Source organism: Hippoglossus hippoglossus, chromosome 3 (assembly GCF_009819705.1).
Source record: "Hippoglossus hippoglossus isolate fHipHip1 chromosome 3, fHipHip1.pri, whole genome shotgun sequence".
Classification (NCBI taxonomy): Eukaryota; Metazoa; Chordata; class Actinopteri; order Pleuronectiformes; family Pleuronectidae; genus Hippoglossus; species Hippoglossus hippoglossus.
Genome location: NC_047153.1, coordinates 7,162,342 through 7,179,095, shown reverse-complemented (window position 1 = coordinate 7,179,095; position 16,754 = coordinate 7,162,342). Strand labels below are relative to the sequence as shown.

The following is a 16,754-nucleotide window of genomic DNA, read 5'->3' as shown; positions in this document are numbered from 1 at the left end:
TTGTATCACTACCCTTCTAATCCACAATAGTAATCATTTCCTGTGTGTAGTGTTTCTTTGCTATATTTTTGAAATAAATGTATTTTAATCATTCAATATTCTAAGTGTTTATTAAATATATTGTTTTTGATTACCACAAATCCTTATTTTCATTTGTCCTTTGTTTTGTGCTATATTAAATGTTTTACCCATATGATTTATATATATTGTTGTTGTGGCTTTTGTTTGATGTTTACTTCAATGAGACCTTCAGTAGATCACCACTTCACACACAGGCGCTTTGTGAAAATAACGAATCTGCGACCGAGTCTGCAACCGACCGACAACATCTGGAATAACGACAACAAATCACCAGCTGCCCTGATCCCCAGTTAAACTGGAACACCGGACAAAGCAGCAGCAGCAACAAACAGACGAATCCCAGTATCGGTGTTTCGTTCTGTGTTCGAGTCCCCGGAGCTCGACTCGTCAAACAGGTGAGACGCTGCAGCCCGAGGAGAGGAGCGTGCTCACGTGGTGTCTGACCGCTGAGGTTAGAATGAAGCTGCTCAGCGGAACTACTTCCTCAACGTGTAGCTGCTCAGTGTGTGTGTGTGTGTGTGTGTGTGTGTGTGTGTGTCCATGAACTCTGAGCTCAGCGTTCAATCACATGCTTTTTAAATGGACGCCCTGTGTCTCCTGTGTCAGGTCCTAAGAAGCAGCCTGGGGCAACGGAGGCGATGCAGATGGAGGTCGACGAGAGGGAAGAGGAAGGACCGTCGTCCAGCAGTGAAGGTGTGTGAGTGAGTGAGTGAGAGAGAGAGAGAGAGAGAATGTGTTTGTGAGTGTGTGTGTGAGAGAGAGAGAGAGAGAGAGAGAGAATGTGTGTGTTTGTGTGAGAGAGAGAATGTGTGTTTGTGAGAGAGAGATTGTGTGTGTGTAAGAGAGAGAGATTGTGTGTGTGAGAGAGAGAATGTGTGTTTGTGAGTGAGAGAATGAATGTGTGTGTTTGTGTGTGAGAGAGAGAGAGAGAGAGAGAGAGAGAGAGAGAGAGAGAATGTGTGTTTGTGAGAGAGAGAGAGAGAGAATGCCTATACTATTGTAACTCCCTCCTGGCTGGTCTACCTGCTAGTGAAATCCGACCTCTGCAGCTCATTCAGAATGCGGCAGCTCGACTGGTTTTTAACCTAAATTCTCTCACACTACTCCCCTCCTCCGCTCCCTTCACTGGTTACCAGTGGCTGCCCGCATCCGTTTCAAAACATTAGTACTTGCGTACCGTGCTGCGAACGGATCGGGTCCAGTCTACATCCAGGACATGGTCAAACGTTACACCCCAGCCCGTTCACTCCGCTCTGCTTCGGCCAATCGGCTTGTTGCTCCCTCACTGCGAGCTAAACACTCATCAAAATCACGACTGTTTGCTGTCCTGGCTCCTAAATGGTGGAATGAGCTCCCCATTGACATCCGGACAGCAGAAAGTTTACACATCTTCCGCCGCAAACTAAAAACACACCTCTTCCGACTATACCTTGAATAACATTTTTAAAACTAACAATTTAGTAGCACTTAAAATGGCACTTACTTATAGCACTTTGTAGTTTTGCTCTTTTGAAGAAATTGTACTTTCTCTATTCTTGTTGTTCTGGGTTTGTACCCTCATGGTTGAATGCACTTATTGTAAGTCGCTTTGGATAAAAGTGTCAGCTAAATGAAATGTAATGTAATGTTCCAGGTATTACTCATCACACCTTGACTATCGACTAACAGCCTTTTAAACTAAGAATCTATGGCTCGACTCCAGACTGCACAGAACTCAGCTGCCAGGTTTTTAACCAGAACCAAAACAATTTGGACCTAAATCTGTTTACACAGTCACATTATGGGGAGTTGATTTCCTCTTGGGGACAAAAACCAAGTTCCCATAAAGTTATTACATAAATCATTTAGTGTTATGGTGAAGACTTAATCAAAGCTCGGCCCAAATCTGTCAAATATTCTATGGCCTGTAAATTGTCTTCAGCACAACTTTCAACCATGTTTTTTTATTCATGCTGTAGAACACAGTACTTAACATGTTTTGTCTTGACATGTTTGACAGACCTCCAGTTGGCCCAGCAGGAATCCTTTCAGCTGGAGGGGTCCCTCCCAGTAGAGGAGGTGTATGTGGATAAGAAAGCAGTGGATAAACTCACTGAGGGATTTCTCTCTCACTACCTCCCTGATCTGCAGAACTCTAAACGAGCACTTCAAGAGCTCACGTGAGTTTTTCTTTGCTTGGCGTGTCACGAGTTCTACTGCACCTTGTCACACAACCGAAGTTAATCCAGGTCAAATCATCACACTGCTGGGCTGCATCATTACAGATATTAATTTATTTGACATGCTGATTCGGACATATAAGAAAATACCATCGCAATTAATAAAGAACAAAATTTTAACCTATTTAGTTTATATCTGTAACTTTTTCTTTCCATATCTCCCTTAATTATTGTCACAAGTAAATGTTTTAATATCATTTTAAAGCTCTTTTTTCCAGCTACACATTTTACTGAATAAAGTGCTACCCCATGTATAAAGATAACTGCATCTCGAATGAATACCATAGTTCATATTGACTTATCTATCTAATAATTCCAGAAAACTATGTCTGTCTGTCTGTGGTTCGAGAACCATTCATCTTATTGGCTTCACAGTTAACATGTGAATTCATAAGGGGCCCGAAGTGCAGCATTTAGTGCAATTTGGACGATGATGGGTTCAGTATTAATAAGCTTTGAATAAACAGACGACCAGCTCTCTGTAGCCATGGCAGCCAGGACTTGGAATCGGGCTCATTCACAACAGCAGCAACGGATTCTTCTGTTCGGGGTTCTGAGTGGAGAGTCACTGAATATTGAATAAACAGGTGAACAGCTGTTGTGTGGTGCAGCTTCAGGATTCTATAGATTGTGTTCAGCAGCCAGTCCAAAGAAATGTCTCTGAGGAAGACGCCCAACATTGTGATGTTTTGAGCCGGAGAAATCCAACTAATCCCATTAGCTCCCCACGAGCACTTAAAAATGTGTGGACCAACTTTTAAATATCCTGCCATTGTCGAGGATATATTTATATTTATGCCTATCGACTGCCAAAGGTTTAGAATGTGGAGAATATTCAAGAGATTTTAACCTGAGTAAAGATTTTATTTTTTTTATTAACATGTTTGTTTGTTTTTTTGTCTTATCCAGACAAAACCAGGTGGTATTGTTAGACACGCTGGACCAAGAAGTCACCAAGTTCAGAGAATGTAATGCCTTAATCGACCTCAATTCACTGGTATGTTGGGGCTGAATCCTTATCATATTGTTGTTTTTATTCTCTACACCAGAGGAATGATCTCTAATCCAGTTTATTGTGTTTAGTTTACAGAGGCAAAGGTTTACCACAATAAACTGGTGAACGTAAGGAAAGAGATGATCCTGCTCCACGAAAAGACGACAAAACTAAAGGTATCTCTCATCTCACTCACATTAAACATGGGTTACTTTAGATGACCCTGTGTCTCAAGACAGGTTGTTAGATGAATTCAAATAAAATCAAATATACTTTATTGTCCCATGGGGAAATTTGTCTTGGCCCAAAGTGCTACAGCAGCTGCAGAACAGTACATTGTACAACAAATAACCACAACAACAACAAACACTACAGAAGGACATATCACGTAAGACCCAGAATAATAATGCAGAATAAAAGTGAGTTGAATATTGCACCTGCCCTAAAAACACTCAAAATGATAAAACACTAAAAGGATATAACTCATAAAAGATGAAAAACAAAAACTGGCATTAAAACTTAAAAACCAAAGTGTAAAACATGCCAGACAAAGTGCAAAGGTCATCGAGATACATGAGCCAATCAACACGTCTCCTTATTGAGTCGTGTGATAGACGTTGGGATGAATTAAACAAAGCTGATTAAATGTTGACTGTTGTTTTTTTTTCTCAGAAAAGAGCCTTGAAGCTGCAGCAGCAGAAGCAGAGGGAGGCGCTGGAGAAGGAGCAGCAGCGGGAGAAGGAGCTGGAGAGAGAACGGCAGCTTATTGCCAAACCTGCCAAAAGAACATAGGACCCCCCCCCCAGCACTGTTTGTCTGCTATTGCAGGAAGATACAGGTGGTTTTGCATGTTTTGGCCTATTTATTACATATCGGCTGTACATCCCATTAGTGCTGAACATTTTCCAAAGCATTGGTGTTGAGACTCGCGTGTCATAACACATTCGAACTGTGTTTTTTGTCGTCACAACATATGCACCACAATTTTCCTTTTATTTAAGTATTTTCTGGGGGACTCTGCCTGTATTAATAGGAAAGTACAAGCGCGAGGAGAGAAGGGGAGAGAGAATGAGGGTTAGACACGGTGCAAAGTGCAGGGTGGGAATCGAACCCACGGCGGCTGCAGAAGAACCAAAGCCTCCGTATGTGGACAACCCGCTAGCTCACCTGGTAGCGCAGGTGCCCAGCATCTTTAGATTTTCAATGTATTTCAATGCATCAAACTCCATCTGGGATGTGCTTGTTACATTTAACCCGTCACACTGGATATTATCTCCTCTTCTTTCACCCTCGGACTTTAATCCTAGATGCATTGTAATGCAGTTTTCAGTATTTGCTGAAGTTACTGTGTAATGATTCAAGTTATTGCCGCTATGACAGTTTAGAGAATAAAACAATGCATGATTTTATTGCTTTATATCTCGAGCAGGTCTCATGTCTAAAGTACAGGTCAGTCACGGTTGTGATGTGACCTCCAGCAAACGTATAAGAAAAGATATGAAGCTGTTAAAATAGGACTGAGATCAGTTTGAAGTTTCTTAGTTTCCCGCAGTATTACACAAAAGGTCATGTCAATATCTGCTGTGTGATGTCATTGAGGATATGAGTTGTTAACTGGCAGCTTGACTCCTGTTGTTTATTCACTTTTATGACGACACTCATTCATCTTGACACCTGCACTGCAGTCAGAGCCAAAAGTTGGAGCAACAGTCTTTTACTTGAAGGTGAAGAACTGTCTTTACTGAAAGAAATGGAAGCAGCAGAATGCTTTTGGAAAATGCTTCACTCAATCAACGGTGTATGTGATTGTTAGTAAAGAGGCAAAAACTTGCAAAAATCGATCCTTTTATTTCCGAGATTACCAAGATCACCACAAACCAAAGACATGGACTGAATCCTCGAATGCTGGTACTTCCCACCGCCGACTTCTGATGACTTAATCTCAAGCACTTGGCTGAGCGTAGAACAAATTGATCAAAGACACTTTTGCAGCCATCACACAACGAGTCTGTGTGTATGCTATCGTTTTTTTTTTTTATGTTGTTTCTGGGCTTCTTTGTGCCCAGTTGATGTTGAATATTGTTTAAGATCAAATAGATCTGCACTAAATTTGACTGACTGTATTCCTGGGGTCTGGATAATATTAATAATGGTATTCGATGATGTTATGCGCCAAACTTTGCCCCTAACTTACACACCATCTGTAAATTTGTGAAACAGACCTTTCAAGATGCGTCTATGCACTACTTCTGCCTGGAACTGTTTGTACCATTAATAATAAAAGCAATACAAACAGGTTTGTAGTTAAGTGACTTATTTTTTAGCTCAACAGATTCTAATTTGTAAACTTTGTGTGTGGGTTGATAGCAGGTGTAAAGTGTAACATAACAGGTTCTCTGCTGTGGGTGTCATATTGTCATAATAATTGTAATAATGAAAATAATAATAATGTGGTGGCGACCTGTCCAGGGTCGTCCCGCCTCTCGCCGAATGTGAGCTTGGATTGGCTCCAAGTAAGTGGTATAGATAATGGATGGAATAATAATAATGAACTTTATTGATATAGCACCTTTCAAAACACAGTTAAAATATCCTTTATAAGTTAAAAATAAAGAAAAGAGCACAAACATTAAAAAAACTATTAAAAGCAATTTGAAGATCACACAGGATTCGAGCCCAAATATAAATGTTACAGATGAGAAAAGAGGAAAAACTAAATAAAGTTAAACATGAAATGAATAAAACAGTTGGTAAAATCAAAGAGAATTAAAGTAAATAAATTAATAAAAATAAAAAGTTGAAGGTGAATTTCGACCCCAAGTCCTGAGAGAACACATTTCTAAAATGCCCTGACAGAAAAGGCTCAGGTTTACGACCGGGCACATACAGAGTCAAAAGATCTGAAAGGTACTGAGGTGCAAGTCCAGAAAGGGCCTTAAAAGTCAACAATAACATCTTAAAAATCTATTCTAAGCTAAACATGTCTTTAAAAAGGTGTGAACTTCTGCTTTTAGCATCTTAGTCCACCAGGTGTCAGCAGAGACCAGTTCATGTCACCACATTTTGCTTATAATGGTGTCATGTGCTCCAGTGAAGGCCTTTTTTAAAATGCAATATTTCTGCACCGGCTGATGTTAAAATAACACAACTACAACCAGAGAGGAAGATCAGTGAGTCACCTTATTTATGTTGTTGTGTAATGTTTGGTCTGTGGAGTCGTCCACGTATCAGATACAATTGAACATTTAGAATGAAAACTAATGAAGAACTTCACAGACCTAATCCTCTGCTGTTGTCTGTGCTGTGTGACCTCGGGTCCCAGGTGAACGTAGCTGACTCTCTCTGCTGTGGCAGGTAGAAAGAACTGATGGTGGTTTCCTGACTCTGTCCTTGATGGTTCCCACCTCGGCCTCAGCCTGTCTCCCATCAAACCCAGTCAATTGTTTAACAGCAGACGGATGTTTCCCCCAAACAAAGTCTCTTTTCACAAACATTTTTTACACCTCTGTTGACACAGAAGTACGTTACATTCCTCTGCATCCCGACACAACCATGCAACTGATCCACCCCCCCCCCCCCCCCCCCCCCCCCCCCCCCCCTCTCCATTTCACATAAAACTCTAATTTTGTTCTCACTACAGCATGAAAGTGAGTCAAAACCAACTTGGCTGGTTCTGCCCCCGCGTCGTCCTTCTCACAGCGGAAATTGCACCCCAGTGTGGCCGAGGAGGGGGGGGGGGGGGGCAGGTCCAGAGAGAGGGGCCACCTGATGAAAGCGAGACAGGGCAGTGGAAACCACATTTTGAATATAGTTTTCAACACCTTGACGCTGGGTTTTGTTTGGCATTTTTCTGTCTAAATGCAGTGGCCCCACAGAGGAAGGTCTTTTTAACCGCCAGTTGCCATCTTTTTCTGGAACTGGGTCAGTGTAGTGTTATAGAAGGCCTCATAATATGACCTGTGAAATGAGTCGGTTATGAATAGTCAGTCGTTTGTGTTTGATATAACTCCAGTTGCGTCTTTTATTACAAAATACAAGCATGAAATAGTCGATTTCATTGTTGTATCTTTGATATTTGGGGTTATTTAATTTCTTTAATGAAGGGTGGAAGCAAATAATGTTCCTCTTCAGGCCCCATAAAAGCTTTCACTAGCTCTCAGATATCCAATAATGATAAAAAAAAAATACAAACAATTGAATAAATATTCTTAAAGCCAAAGTGAACAGATTCCACTCAAACATTATAAACATTTAAAATCCCTTATGTTCTCTCATGTTTATATCATTTATTCATGTGAAAATTGCTTTGATTCACACAGACTGAATATTTTTGTTTAATTTTTTTGGCACTTTTGGCATCGTAATATTTTACCAACTGAGTCTTCAACCGACTTTAACCTTAACCCAAACCCACTGTGATTGAATGGGCCTTTGTTCTCGCACAGGGAGGGGGCGGACCAGGCCTCAGAGGTGGACAGCTCAGAGGAGCGGCGGTTTCCGAGGCTGGGCCCTGCTCCTCTAAGCGTTTTGGTTTTGACTTGTCTCTGCTTTTAGAAACTTGGCCCATTTGCCAAAGCCACAGGCGAGTCACAGACATGGAGCAGGAGTTGATGATGTTGTAGCGGGCGGCCTTCCTGTCTAAGTAAACAGTGATTCAGTCGGGTGAGGAGTGGGTGGCTGTGGTCTGCATGAGACTGGCAACACCAGGCCTCTCCCAGACCCACCATAACAGGATATGGTCCCTCGGGCCCACACTTAGGACAATTGCATCATGTTATTATTCCCCTCAGCTTTTACCATTTTGGTGGGTTGGTAGTATTCACGCAGGCTGTGCACCATGTGAAGAGGTGGACTGATGCTTTTGGAAAACATATCTGTTTGTGGTGCTCGTGAATGAGGTGACTTTCCCTTCTTAACCAGGTCTTATATAAGTCGTCATACGCACGTCTGGACAAGTGGGCAGGAGAACATTAGTAATTAGGTTTCTCTGACTCAACGGATGGCGAAGACGAGATATTCAAGCACAACAGTTTACTATGTTGCCACCACATCTTTTCAAAACAATAATTATATCACATATATGTCCTCTCACATCTATTTGAACCTTGCAAGCATCGATTGGAAAGACATAACATTATTTAACTGTTTTCACTACAGTGTTTTTACTATATGGTATTTATCCTACCTCTTACTCCGCAAAGGTAACATCACATTACAGTATTTATCGAACAGCTTAGAAAAGTTAGAAAACTTTGTGTTCATCCCACCTGGTTTGTCTGCAATGACAATGTTATAGTCAATGTTTTTCATAAAATGAAACTGAATTTGCTTTATTATTGTTCATGCGTGTTGTTTATATATAAGTTTTAATGACTTGTTTTTTTTCCCTTTATTGCATATTGGCTATTTCAGAGGTCTGTTTAACAACCGACACAATCTTCACACACATTCACAACTTTTCAAAATAAGAGCTGTAATTCCATTTGACATAAAGTATTGCAGCAACAAAATGAACTGTGTGCTTTTACTCTTAAGACAAATTGCTAAAAAGAAAGGGAATCTATGAATATTGCTGCCATGACGATAAGGTGAAACAAAATTATCTGGTGGTGATTTTGACCCGCGATATGACCCAGATGCCGCTCGCTGCTGTCGTTTATCGAAGAAGAAGACATGTTCAACTCGGTCTGCAGACTGAAGGCCCACTGAAGGCAAACTGTTTATTAAATGTTTATCAATATTGAACATATCACGTGTCTAAATCACACCACATTTGACTCTGCACTTCCCTGGGCCCTTAAAAATACACATGACAAGTGTGAAGTCGATGACATAAAGGGTTGGCAAGATATGCGTTCCACATACAGACAGACAGCAGGTAGATGTACTCGTGATTTCAAAGTAAACATTGACACATTGTCATACTGTTGTTTGATTCAGGATATAATGGCTTACAGATTGTCTTGTTGTGACTGCACTGCAGTATAATTTATTTCCCTCAGGCCAGTTCCCTCAGTGTAAACACAGACAGAGCGCGTGAACCACAGTCGGCTAAAAAAAAAAACAGTTTTCACATCGGCCCCCCACAGGTGCAGCGTTAACTCCGCTCGCTTCCATTCTGGCTTTTTGCAAGTGTCATTATCAAATCAAGCTCTGACAACAACCCCGATCGTCACAGAGTGTTTTATTGAGCGTTGGTGGTTTCATGGGCTCCTCTTAGACTGTAGTAAAAGTCTTAAATATAGAAACAACTGTAGGCTGGAGAGGGAGGCTTTGAAGAGAAGCTTATATGGTGCAGGGGAAAGGATGATTTGATTAAATGAATGTTCCCTGTCCTTGTTGTTTCTTTTGGTCGGGTAACAGAAGAAAACAGGAGGAAATGAGGTGCTGCAAAGCTGCGAGTGAGACAAAGAAATTTTTTTTTTCGCAGTCACCTCCGCAGCCAGGATGGTTAGTGGTTTGCACGGCTATGTCCTGTCTGACCTGTCTACGGTGGAGATGTTATAATCCAACCCTAACTGTGAGGAGTTAGATGTCTGCAGGCAGGATTTACGGTGTTGTTTATATGCTCTATTTGAGTCAACCGCAGCAGACTGTTGCTTCCTCCGCTTTTTGGATGCACTGTGGAGAGGTGTTTAAGGGGTCGGAGCAGGAGACGGGGCGCAGCACAAACAAACGTACACCCGTGCAGACAGAAAGGCAGGCGGACGCACACTTTCTCGCATGCATAAACAAGATCCAGTAAGAGCCAGTACTGCAGGCCTCACAACCCCAGTGTGGTGGTTGGTGTGGTTTAGAAAACTGCAGGGTTTGATGTAGTCCCGAGGCAGTGCGAGTGTCAGAAGACGACGTTGTCTACCACCACGGAGCAGTTCATCCGTGAAGTATCAGGAGTCCACAGTTACCCACTTTCTGCAGGGACCCACATTACTGAAAAAGAAAATACTGTTTTAGCCTATGGTTTTTATCTTTAACATTTTGTCCCGTTCCAAACTTTACCCACAGAAGAGGAGGAGGAGGCCAATAAAACATATGCAGCCGTGCTTCAGACCTGAAACACTCCTCACTTTTCCTTTTTTTGCCTTTTTTCCCGAGCTAGGCCTTCCAGCCAGCACCAGCAGCAGTCATGGTTACATAACCACCTGTCGCTCACATTCAAGTCTACACCGAGCAGCTCTGCACACTTTGTGAAGTGACACCTGTTTCAAAATGAGTTTGCTACCCTCTGAGGAAATTAACACCGTCTCAAAATGATATTTGGCATTGAGGTTAAGCATATTGGGAGCTACTGTTAACGCCATGCGCCTGGACGAGGACGTGAAGGCACAAAATAATCTCAAAAAGAGAAAGAAATAGAGCAAAACTTTCTGCCTTGAAAAGTTTGGTCCAAGCTGTAGAATTGCAGCCGGGACAGAAAGGATGAAGGATTTGTAGTGTTTGTCCTGCATGAAACTAAAGTACACAGCAGAACATTCCCAAGATGGATAGGACTGTAACCAGATCTCCCACCGACTGTATATCTCTCACTCCCCCTCCATACATATGAATGTGCTGGTCTGAACTGCTCACACTCAATTCGTGCAGCCGTCCATACGCTGAAGTTACATCTAATTAAAGGACGCTTGCGGCTGAGCAGTCAGCACAAGCAATGTGCCGGAGAGTAAAGGATTAAATCCTGAGGTGTGATGATAAAATGTCAGTTATAAACTTAAAGTTAATAACAATACACAGGTTTGTGGGAAACCTTTATGCTTCCAATTTATAGACTGATGTATTAGGATGTATTAGATTAAGTAAAAGATAGATAGATAGACGGATAGACAGATAGACAAATAGACAGATAGATAGACAGAAAGACAGATAGAGGAAAATTACTTGAGTAAAAGTAAGTACTTTCTATGAAATATACTTAAAATATGGGAAGTAAAACTACTTGCTAGGGTCATGGACCATTTCCTCTCTTGTTACAGTTAACTCTTAAAAATAGAATAAAAGGATGTGAACATGTAACACAATACTTTTTAAAAGTTTAGTGGAGTAGCAATTGAGTGGAGTAACAATTGAAGTATGTGCAGTAACAAGTACATGTACTTGCTGACATCCCACCACTGGTCCATCAGAAACCTCATGAGACACACGTGCCCTGTGCTGTTGTTGCAGACGACAGAGTCTGTCTCAAAACCTCACGAGAGCCACACTGCTCCGTGAATAACACATGCTGTTTTTGTCAGAGCTCCAGCTGTCCTGCATGCACAGTAACGTTTTATTCCACAGTGACACAAAAGGAAAACAGTGAAAGATTCATAGCAGTCGAGCTAAAAATAGCCAGTTTTTGAAAAATAGGGACGCTTGAACAAAAATAACATCTAGATTGATTCTGAATGAATACATAACTTCTACTATAATGGAGAAGTAACCACAGGGAGAGAAAGGAGAATAAAAATGACTCCTCATATTATTATTTTGGAGTGAAGAGAGGACAGTGTGAGGCAGAATTTTCTGTGATCGACAGTCCCAAACAGAGTGGACGTTGAAACTAACCTTTCACCGGCTGCACCTTTCCATTACAAGGACAGTTAATGCTATACTGCCACAATCTCACTGCAGCAGTATGGCACTGATTAGCATAATACCTGATAGGTTCATAGTAAATGTTGGATTAAAAAACTTTCGCCGACATTTGGGTTCGGCTTACACATCGATGACACCGCCCACCTCATAATGAAACACCTATTAAATACAAAACAGGTTTATTCCCATTTAAGTGCCTGCAGTTATAATACATTGAGGCACAGCTTTAGGACACATCTGATATACTCTGTTGAGTTTATTTATTGTCACTGGGTCAAGCATCTTTATAGAGTAAACTATTGATGGAGGCGTCTGTATGTGTGCTTGTTGGGCTGGTGTGTGTGTTTGGTCCCACCCTAACATGGTGACTCCGTAATTTGCATGCAATATAAACTAACTTGAATACTCAACATGTGTGTCTCACGTGCTCTCTCTGCAATTTCCCCCGTCCCCCTTAATCCTTCCTCCTGGCTTAGTCGTCACTATTCTAAAAACATTGAAAGGACTGAAGGTGTGGGAGTAAATTGTTGTTTTTGTTTTTGAAGCCAAGTGATTGTCTGCTTGTATCCACTGATGCACAGTTCCTCCCTTGGTATTCAAGCCAATGCCAAGCTCTTAATTAAAAAAAAAAAAAGATACACGTTTTACTGCATCTTGCTCAACATGACCTTGATGCTTAATTTGGCATGAAGCCAGGCAGGTCAAGTTCCCTCTAGTTCCTTTGTGTCAACCTGTTATCGTGGACACAGACCTGTTGCTCAGGTTTTACCGGGTAGGATGACCTTTGAAATAGCCACTCATTTACACACCAGTTCTCACTCTATTCAAAGTAAATAGACTTCAGTGTGTCTGGATATAGATAAGAGCCGTGCTCACAGCCTGATGTCACAGGGTTCGAGCTGCTTATCACCCATGCCAACTGTTGCCTGGGAGTGCGATAGTGAAAGCTGCCAGCTCACTGCACCTTACTCTGCTGCCACGGGTGCAACTTTAACTGAACAATACAACTTATTGTGTCATCCCTTCAAAGTAATCACAAGAGCACAGAGTTAGGAGGATCATTTATTGACATGGGCAATGCAACGCACCCATCATCTGAACATGTCCATCAACTCCATGGAGTGTGGGCTGTGACAAAGCAATAAATACGGCTGATATAAAAATCATACCAGCACCTGATGCTGTTAATTAATTTACATTTAAAAAAATAATAATATATTCATAGCAGTCCACTGCTAGGTTAGAAACTTAAGGCAAGGTCTTCTGCCTGCAGGCCGGGTATGTGCTCCTTTTAGCCGATCGTACGACCTGCAATGACAGAAACAAGTAAATTAATCAAAAGCTCACATGTGTATAAAACTATTTGTGTTGTAAACAGTGTTGTGCTTGACGTACCTTTGTTAGTGAGTCTTCTGGATGTTATTCAGGATGTCGCCATAGACAAAGTTGAACAGTTGTTCCTTTGACCTGGTTCCATCTAGCTGCACTGTAATAGCAAATAAGACATTATGTAAATATTAGAAACTTTGCGTGTGTGTAAAATAGCAGGCAATACAGAGAAATGTAATAAAATTCAGACTTACCAACGCCGATATCTGTGGTATCCATGATGTTCTTGTGTTTCAGGTACATGGGCCAGACATGGCCATCAAACAGGCCGGGGGGGTCTGGCACCGTGTAGTTCCTGGAGCTATAGAGACAGCAGCACCGATTATAAACTGATCATAAGACGGCCGGCTTGACTACAAACTCCTTTTAAGAATAGTGTCTGACCACTGAAGCACTTACCACCTCCTCCTCTTGCATTCTTCGTATGGGATGGAAATGAAGAAACGCTGGTTCAGCACGTCGATCAAGGGTCTAAAAGGGCAGAGACAAATTCATTTAATGTAACTGTTCCATTCATTTTACAGACGAAAGAAAAGAAAATGCAATGAAGACAAGTATTTACCCGTAGTTGTAAAGCAGGAAGCCCTCCACAATAAGGATGTGAGTCTCCTCCTCCTCCTCCTCATGGTCGGACTTGGGGATGATCTCTGTATCCAGGGTGTTGTTGACTCCGTGCGACTTCTCAAACTTCACTGGGTTCTCCCACCACCCGTAGATCGTGCTCATCATGGCGTCCATGTCCAGAGCAGTGATGACTAGAGAGGAAAAGCCAGGAGGAAGGATTAGGGGGATGGGGGAAATTGCAGAGAGAGTACGTGAGACACACGTTGAATATTCCAGTTAGATTATGTTGCATGCAGATTACAAATGAGTCACCATGTTAGGGTGGGACCAAACAGACACCCACACACCAGCCCAACAAGCACACACACACACACACACATAGATGCCTCCATTAAAAACCCCAGGCTTACCATCGTACTGCTTAAAGCCATCTTCACCAACTTCAATTTGGTCTTGGGGCTGAAACATACATGGATAAGATGTACCCAGGTACATTCCACCAGTGCTACATGGCAGGCTGTGATAGTTACACACGAGCTCATACTGCAAATAGCAACACAGCCAGCAACGTGCTAACAACCCCCACCAACTAAAAAAAGGCAATCCCTCTTGGTCTAAACTACAGCCAAATATATCCTAAACGGGTGTGTGCACGAGGCTCACCTTGAAGAAGTCATCCTGGTGGACCACGCAGCAGTTGGGCAGGTTCTTGATCAGGCGGTTGGTGAGGGTGGTCTTCCCTCCGTTGGTGACGCTGGAATGGGGACAAAGCGAAGGAAGGGCAATGAATGGAGGTCAACACGAGCCACGTGGAGAGCTTTGAGAGTTTCATGGAATACCGACTGTGCATCGTCCATCATGTGACAGATCCAAGTATTAAATCTCCCCCATTTTCTCTGGGCACCCCCCGCACATAATTTATATATTATTGGCACTATCCCGAAACCAATCACTGCACCTTAGCACCGCACGTGCCCATTACTTATTGTTCTTACTGTATATGTATTGTTGTTTTATGTCCGATTGTTGTTTTTATGTCCAAATGCACCAACCACACCAAGGCAATTTCCTGTATGCGCAAATATACTTGGCAACAAAAATAATTCTGATTCTGATTTAGTGATAATGTATTATTCTCAGCTTTAAATCATTTGTTTACACGTTAACGCCAAATGTACACACTGAATGGACGTCAGCCATTCGGAGCCACACCGTGTATAAGAGGGGTGGGGTCAGTACAGCGGGTTCGCATCATTAGCTCTGTAGTTTCGTTTCTTGACAGAACCGAACAGCCCCGGGGGAGGGGGGGGGGGGCGGGGATCTCGCGAACTGTTTACACAGGCTACAGGACGAGCGTCCATTTAATTGGTAACTGTGCGATTACATTTCACGACACAGCGGGAAAAGGACGACACAATAGAGCGGGTGTCATGACCGCTCTCCCCCCCACTTGTGACGGGCTTTCAGGGCCCGGCAAGCTCGGCTAGCCGATTAGCTTAGCATAGCGTCTACTCATCCGCCCCCCCCCCCCCCGGACCACTCGTCCGCTGGGGTACCGTGCACGCTCCCACTCACCCGCCGATTCCGATGATGTACTTCATGGTGTCGGGTGTGTGGACGGATGGTCACAGGAGTTAGATAGGAAAAAAACGTGGAAGTTGAATTTAAAAAACCCAGTGGAGCGACGCCGGTGATCGGACGGGAAGAGAAGCTTGAAGGAGAGAAGGTTACAACAGGAAACGTCAACTGGTCGATTCCTCCATGGCGGCTGGTCTGAGTGAGTGACTGAAGCTCGGGGACGAGGTGTCGCTCGGACGCGGTCTTCACCGAGAGAGAGAGAGAGATGACAGAAGTCAGCTGCTCTTGTACTGTGCCCAGCCCTGCTCCGCCATTGGCTATTTAAACACGTCCAAAGCCACACGGAGAGCCCGCGGTGGCCAATCAGGAGCGAGCGCAGCCGCAGCTCCGCCCCCCCTGCTGGTCATTCTAACCCATGATCCAACTTTTATCATCTGAATAAAAACAAAAATAAATGGCCACATGTGTTCATCTGTAAACACACGGAGGTGGGTGGGGCTGGAAACTGGTTTGGTTTAGTGCGTCACTTCATTCTGGAGGATTCAGAATCAGACAGACAGACAGACAGACAGACAGACAGACAGACAGACAGACAAACAGACAGACAGACAGATAAATAGAGAGAGAGATAGACGGATAGATAGATAGACAGACAGTTTGAATGAATTGATGGCAGAGACAGGATTCTAGGAGGCTGTAGACTTTACAACGAAGAAGGAAAACACAATGTGAGGGGGTGTGAAAGAGACCGTGGCAAAACAATGCATGACACTACACGTAAACATTTGCAGTTCATTCTTGGAAGCATTGAACTTGTGTAATGTAATTTATAGGAAAACAGGGCCTCTTCTCATTACTATAACATGGAATCTTTACATTGTGGGTATGATGCAGATGATCCGTCAGTTTGTATCCCATATTAGGGCCTGAGCAGGAATCAAAGGTGCAGGGAAACTATGGTTTTTGAATGTATTATTATTATTATTATTATTATTATTATTATTATTATTAGGGCCAGAGGACAGTCTTAGTACCAGTATGATTTCTACATGCCCCCCCCCCCCCCCCCCCCCCCCCCCCCCTGTGCAAAAAGGTGCGGTGGGGCCCCATTTGCTTGCATAATATGTTATGTTTATTTACAAAAAACTTACACCAAAAAAACCGCTGCACAAATTTCCACAAACCTCGGTGGAATGATGGGACATTGGTCAGGGAAGAAGCAATTAAAGTTTGGTATGAATCCAGTTATTTTCTTTTTACTTTCTTTAACATTGTGAGACAGGAGATTTTCCCACATTTTGCAGAATAACTCATGGATCTTGATGACAAAAATCTGCCATTATTTAGGGGACTGATTT

General features: G+C 42.6%; 2 protein-coding genes across 8 annotated transcripts; one reads left to right on the top strand and one right to left on the bottom strand.

Moving 5' to 3' along the window:
• The first annotated feature begins 327 nt into the window (after window positions 1-327).
• Window positions 328-12,824, top strand: bloc1s6 (biogenesis of lysosomal organelles complex-1, subunit 6, pallidin). Of its 5 annotated transcripts, none has more exons than XR_004612613.1 (7): window positions 329-476; window positions 688-774; window positions 2,081-2,240; window positions 3,210-3,297; window positions 3,384-3,470; window positions 3,967-4,473; window positions 12,813-12,824. XR_004612613.1 is itself a non-coding variant. In XM_034575412.1 (7 exons), the coding sequence occupies exons 2-6, from the start codon at window positions 720-722 to the stop codon at window positions 4,084-4,086; spliced, it is 510 nt and encodes a 169-aa protein (XP_034431303.1). In that variant the 5' UTR covers window positions 329-476; window positions 688-719; the 3' UTR covers window positions 4,087-4,105; window positions 4,142-5,591. The 5 variants fall into 5 exon arrangements, 3 of the variants coding, with proteins under 3 accessions (XP_034431294.1, XP_034431303.1, XP_034431320.1); XR_004612612.1 differs by lacking the exon at window positions 12,813-12,824 and adding an exon at window positions 4,491-5,591 and having other exon boundaries at window positions 3,967-4,436; XM_034575412.1 differs by lacking the exon at window positions 12,813-12,824 and having other exon boundaries at window positions 3,967-4,105; window positions 4,142-5,591.
• Window positions 5,730-15,700, bottom strand: mibp2 (muscle-specific beta 1 integrin binding protein 2). Of its 3 annotated transcripts, XR_004612607.1 has the most exons (9): window positions 15,394-15,685; window positions 14,482-14,572; window positions 14,229-14,277; window positions 13,817-14,009; window positions 13,654-13,725; window positions 13,449-13,555; window positions 13,261-13,351; window positions 13,074-13,173; window positions 5,730-5,746 (listed from the first exon to the last, which is right to left on the bottom strand). XR_004612607.1 is itself a non-coding variant. In XM_034575379.1 (8 exons), exons 1-7 carry the CDS (start codon window positions 15,417-15,419, stop codon window positions 13,266-13,268), a joined length of 624 nt encoding a protein of 207 aa, XP_034431270.1. In that variant the 5' UTR covers window positions 15,420-15,700; the 3' UTR covers window positions 12,917-13,173; window positions 13,261-13,265. The 3 variants fall into 3 exon arrangements, 2 of the variants coding, with proteins under 2 accessions (XP_034431270.1, XP_034431281.1); XM_034575379.1 differs by lacking the exon at window positions 5,730-5,746 and having other exon boundaries at window positions 12,917-13,173; window positions 15,394-15,700; XM_034575390.1 differs by lacking the exons at window positions 5,730-5,746; window positions 14,229-14,277 and having other exon boundaries at window positions 12,917-13,173; window positions 15,394-15,619.
• Window positions 15,701-16,754: the final 1,054 nt, after the last annotated feature.

Excerpts from the sequence above, each read along its gene's own strand:
- bloc1s6 (XM_034575403.1), top strand. The coding sequence starts at position 720 with ATGCAGATGGAGGTCGACGAGAGGGAAGAGGAAGGACCGTCGTCCAGC. Across the intron at positions 775-2,080 it reads ACCGTCGTCCAGCAGTGAAG|ACCTCCAGTTGGCCCAGCAG; the intron begins GTGTGTGAGTGA and ends CATGTTTGACAG. Across the intron at positions 3,298-3,383 it reads TAATCGACCTCAATTCACTG|TTTACAGAGGCAAAGGTTTA; the intron begins GTATGTTGGGGC and ends TATTGTGTTTAG.
- mibp2 (XM_034575379.1), bottom strand. The coding sequence starts at position 15,419 with ATGAAGTACATCATCGGAATCGGCGG. Across the intron at positions 14,573-15,393 it reads TACATCATCGGAATCGGCGG|CGTCACCAACGGAGGGAAGA; the intron begins GTGAGTGGGAGC and ends TCCCCATTCCAG. Across the intron at positions 14,010-14,228 it reads TGGCTTTAAGCAGTACGATG|TCATCACTGCTCTGGACATG; the intron begins GTAAGCCTGGGG and ends TTTCCTCTCTAG.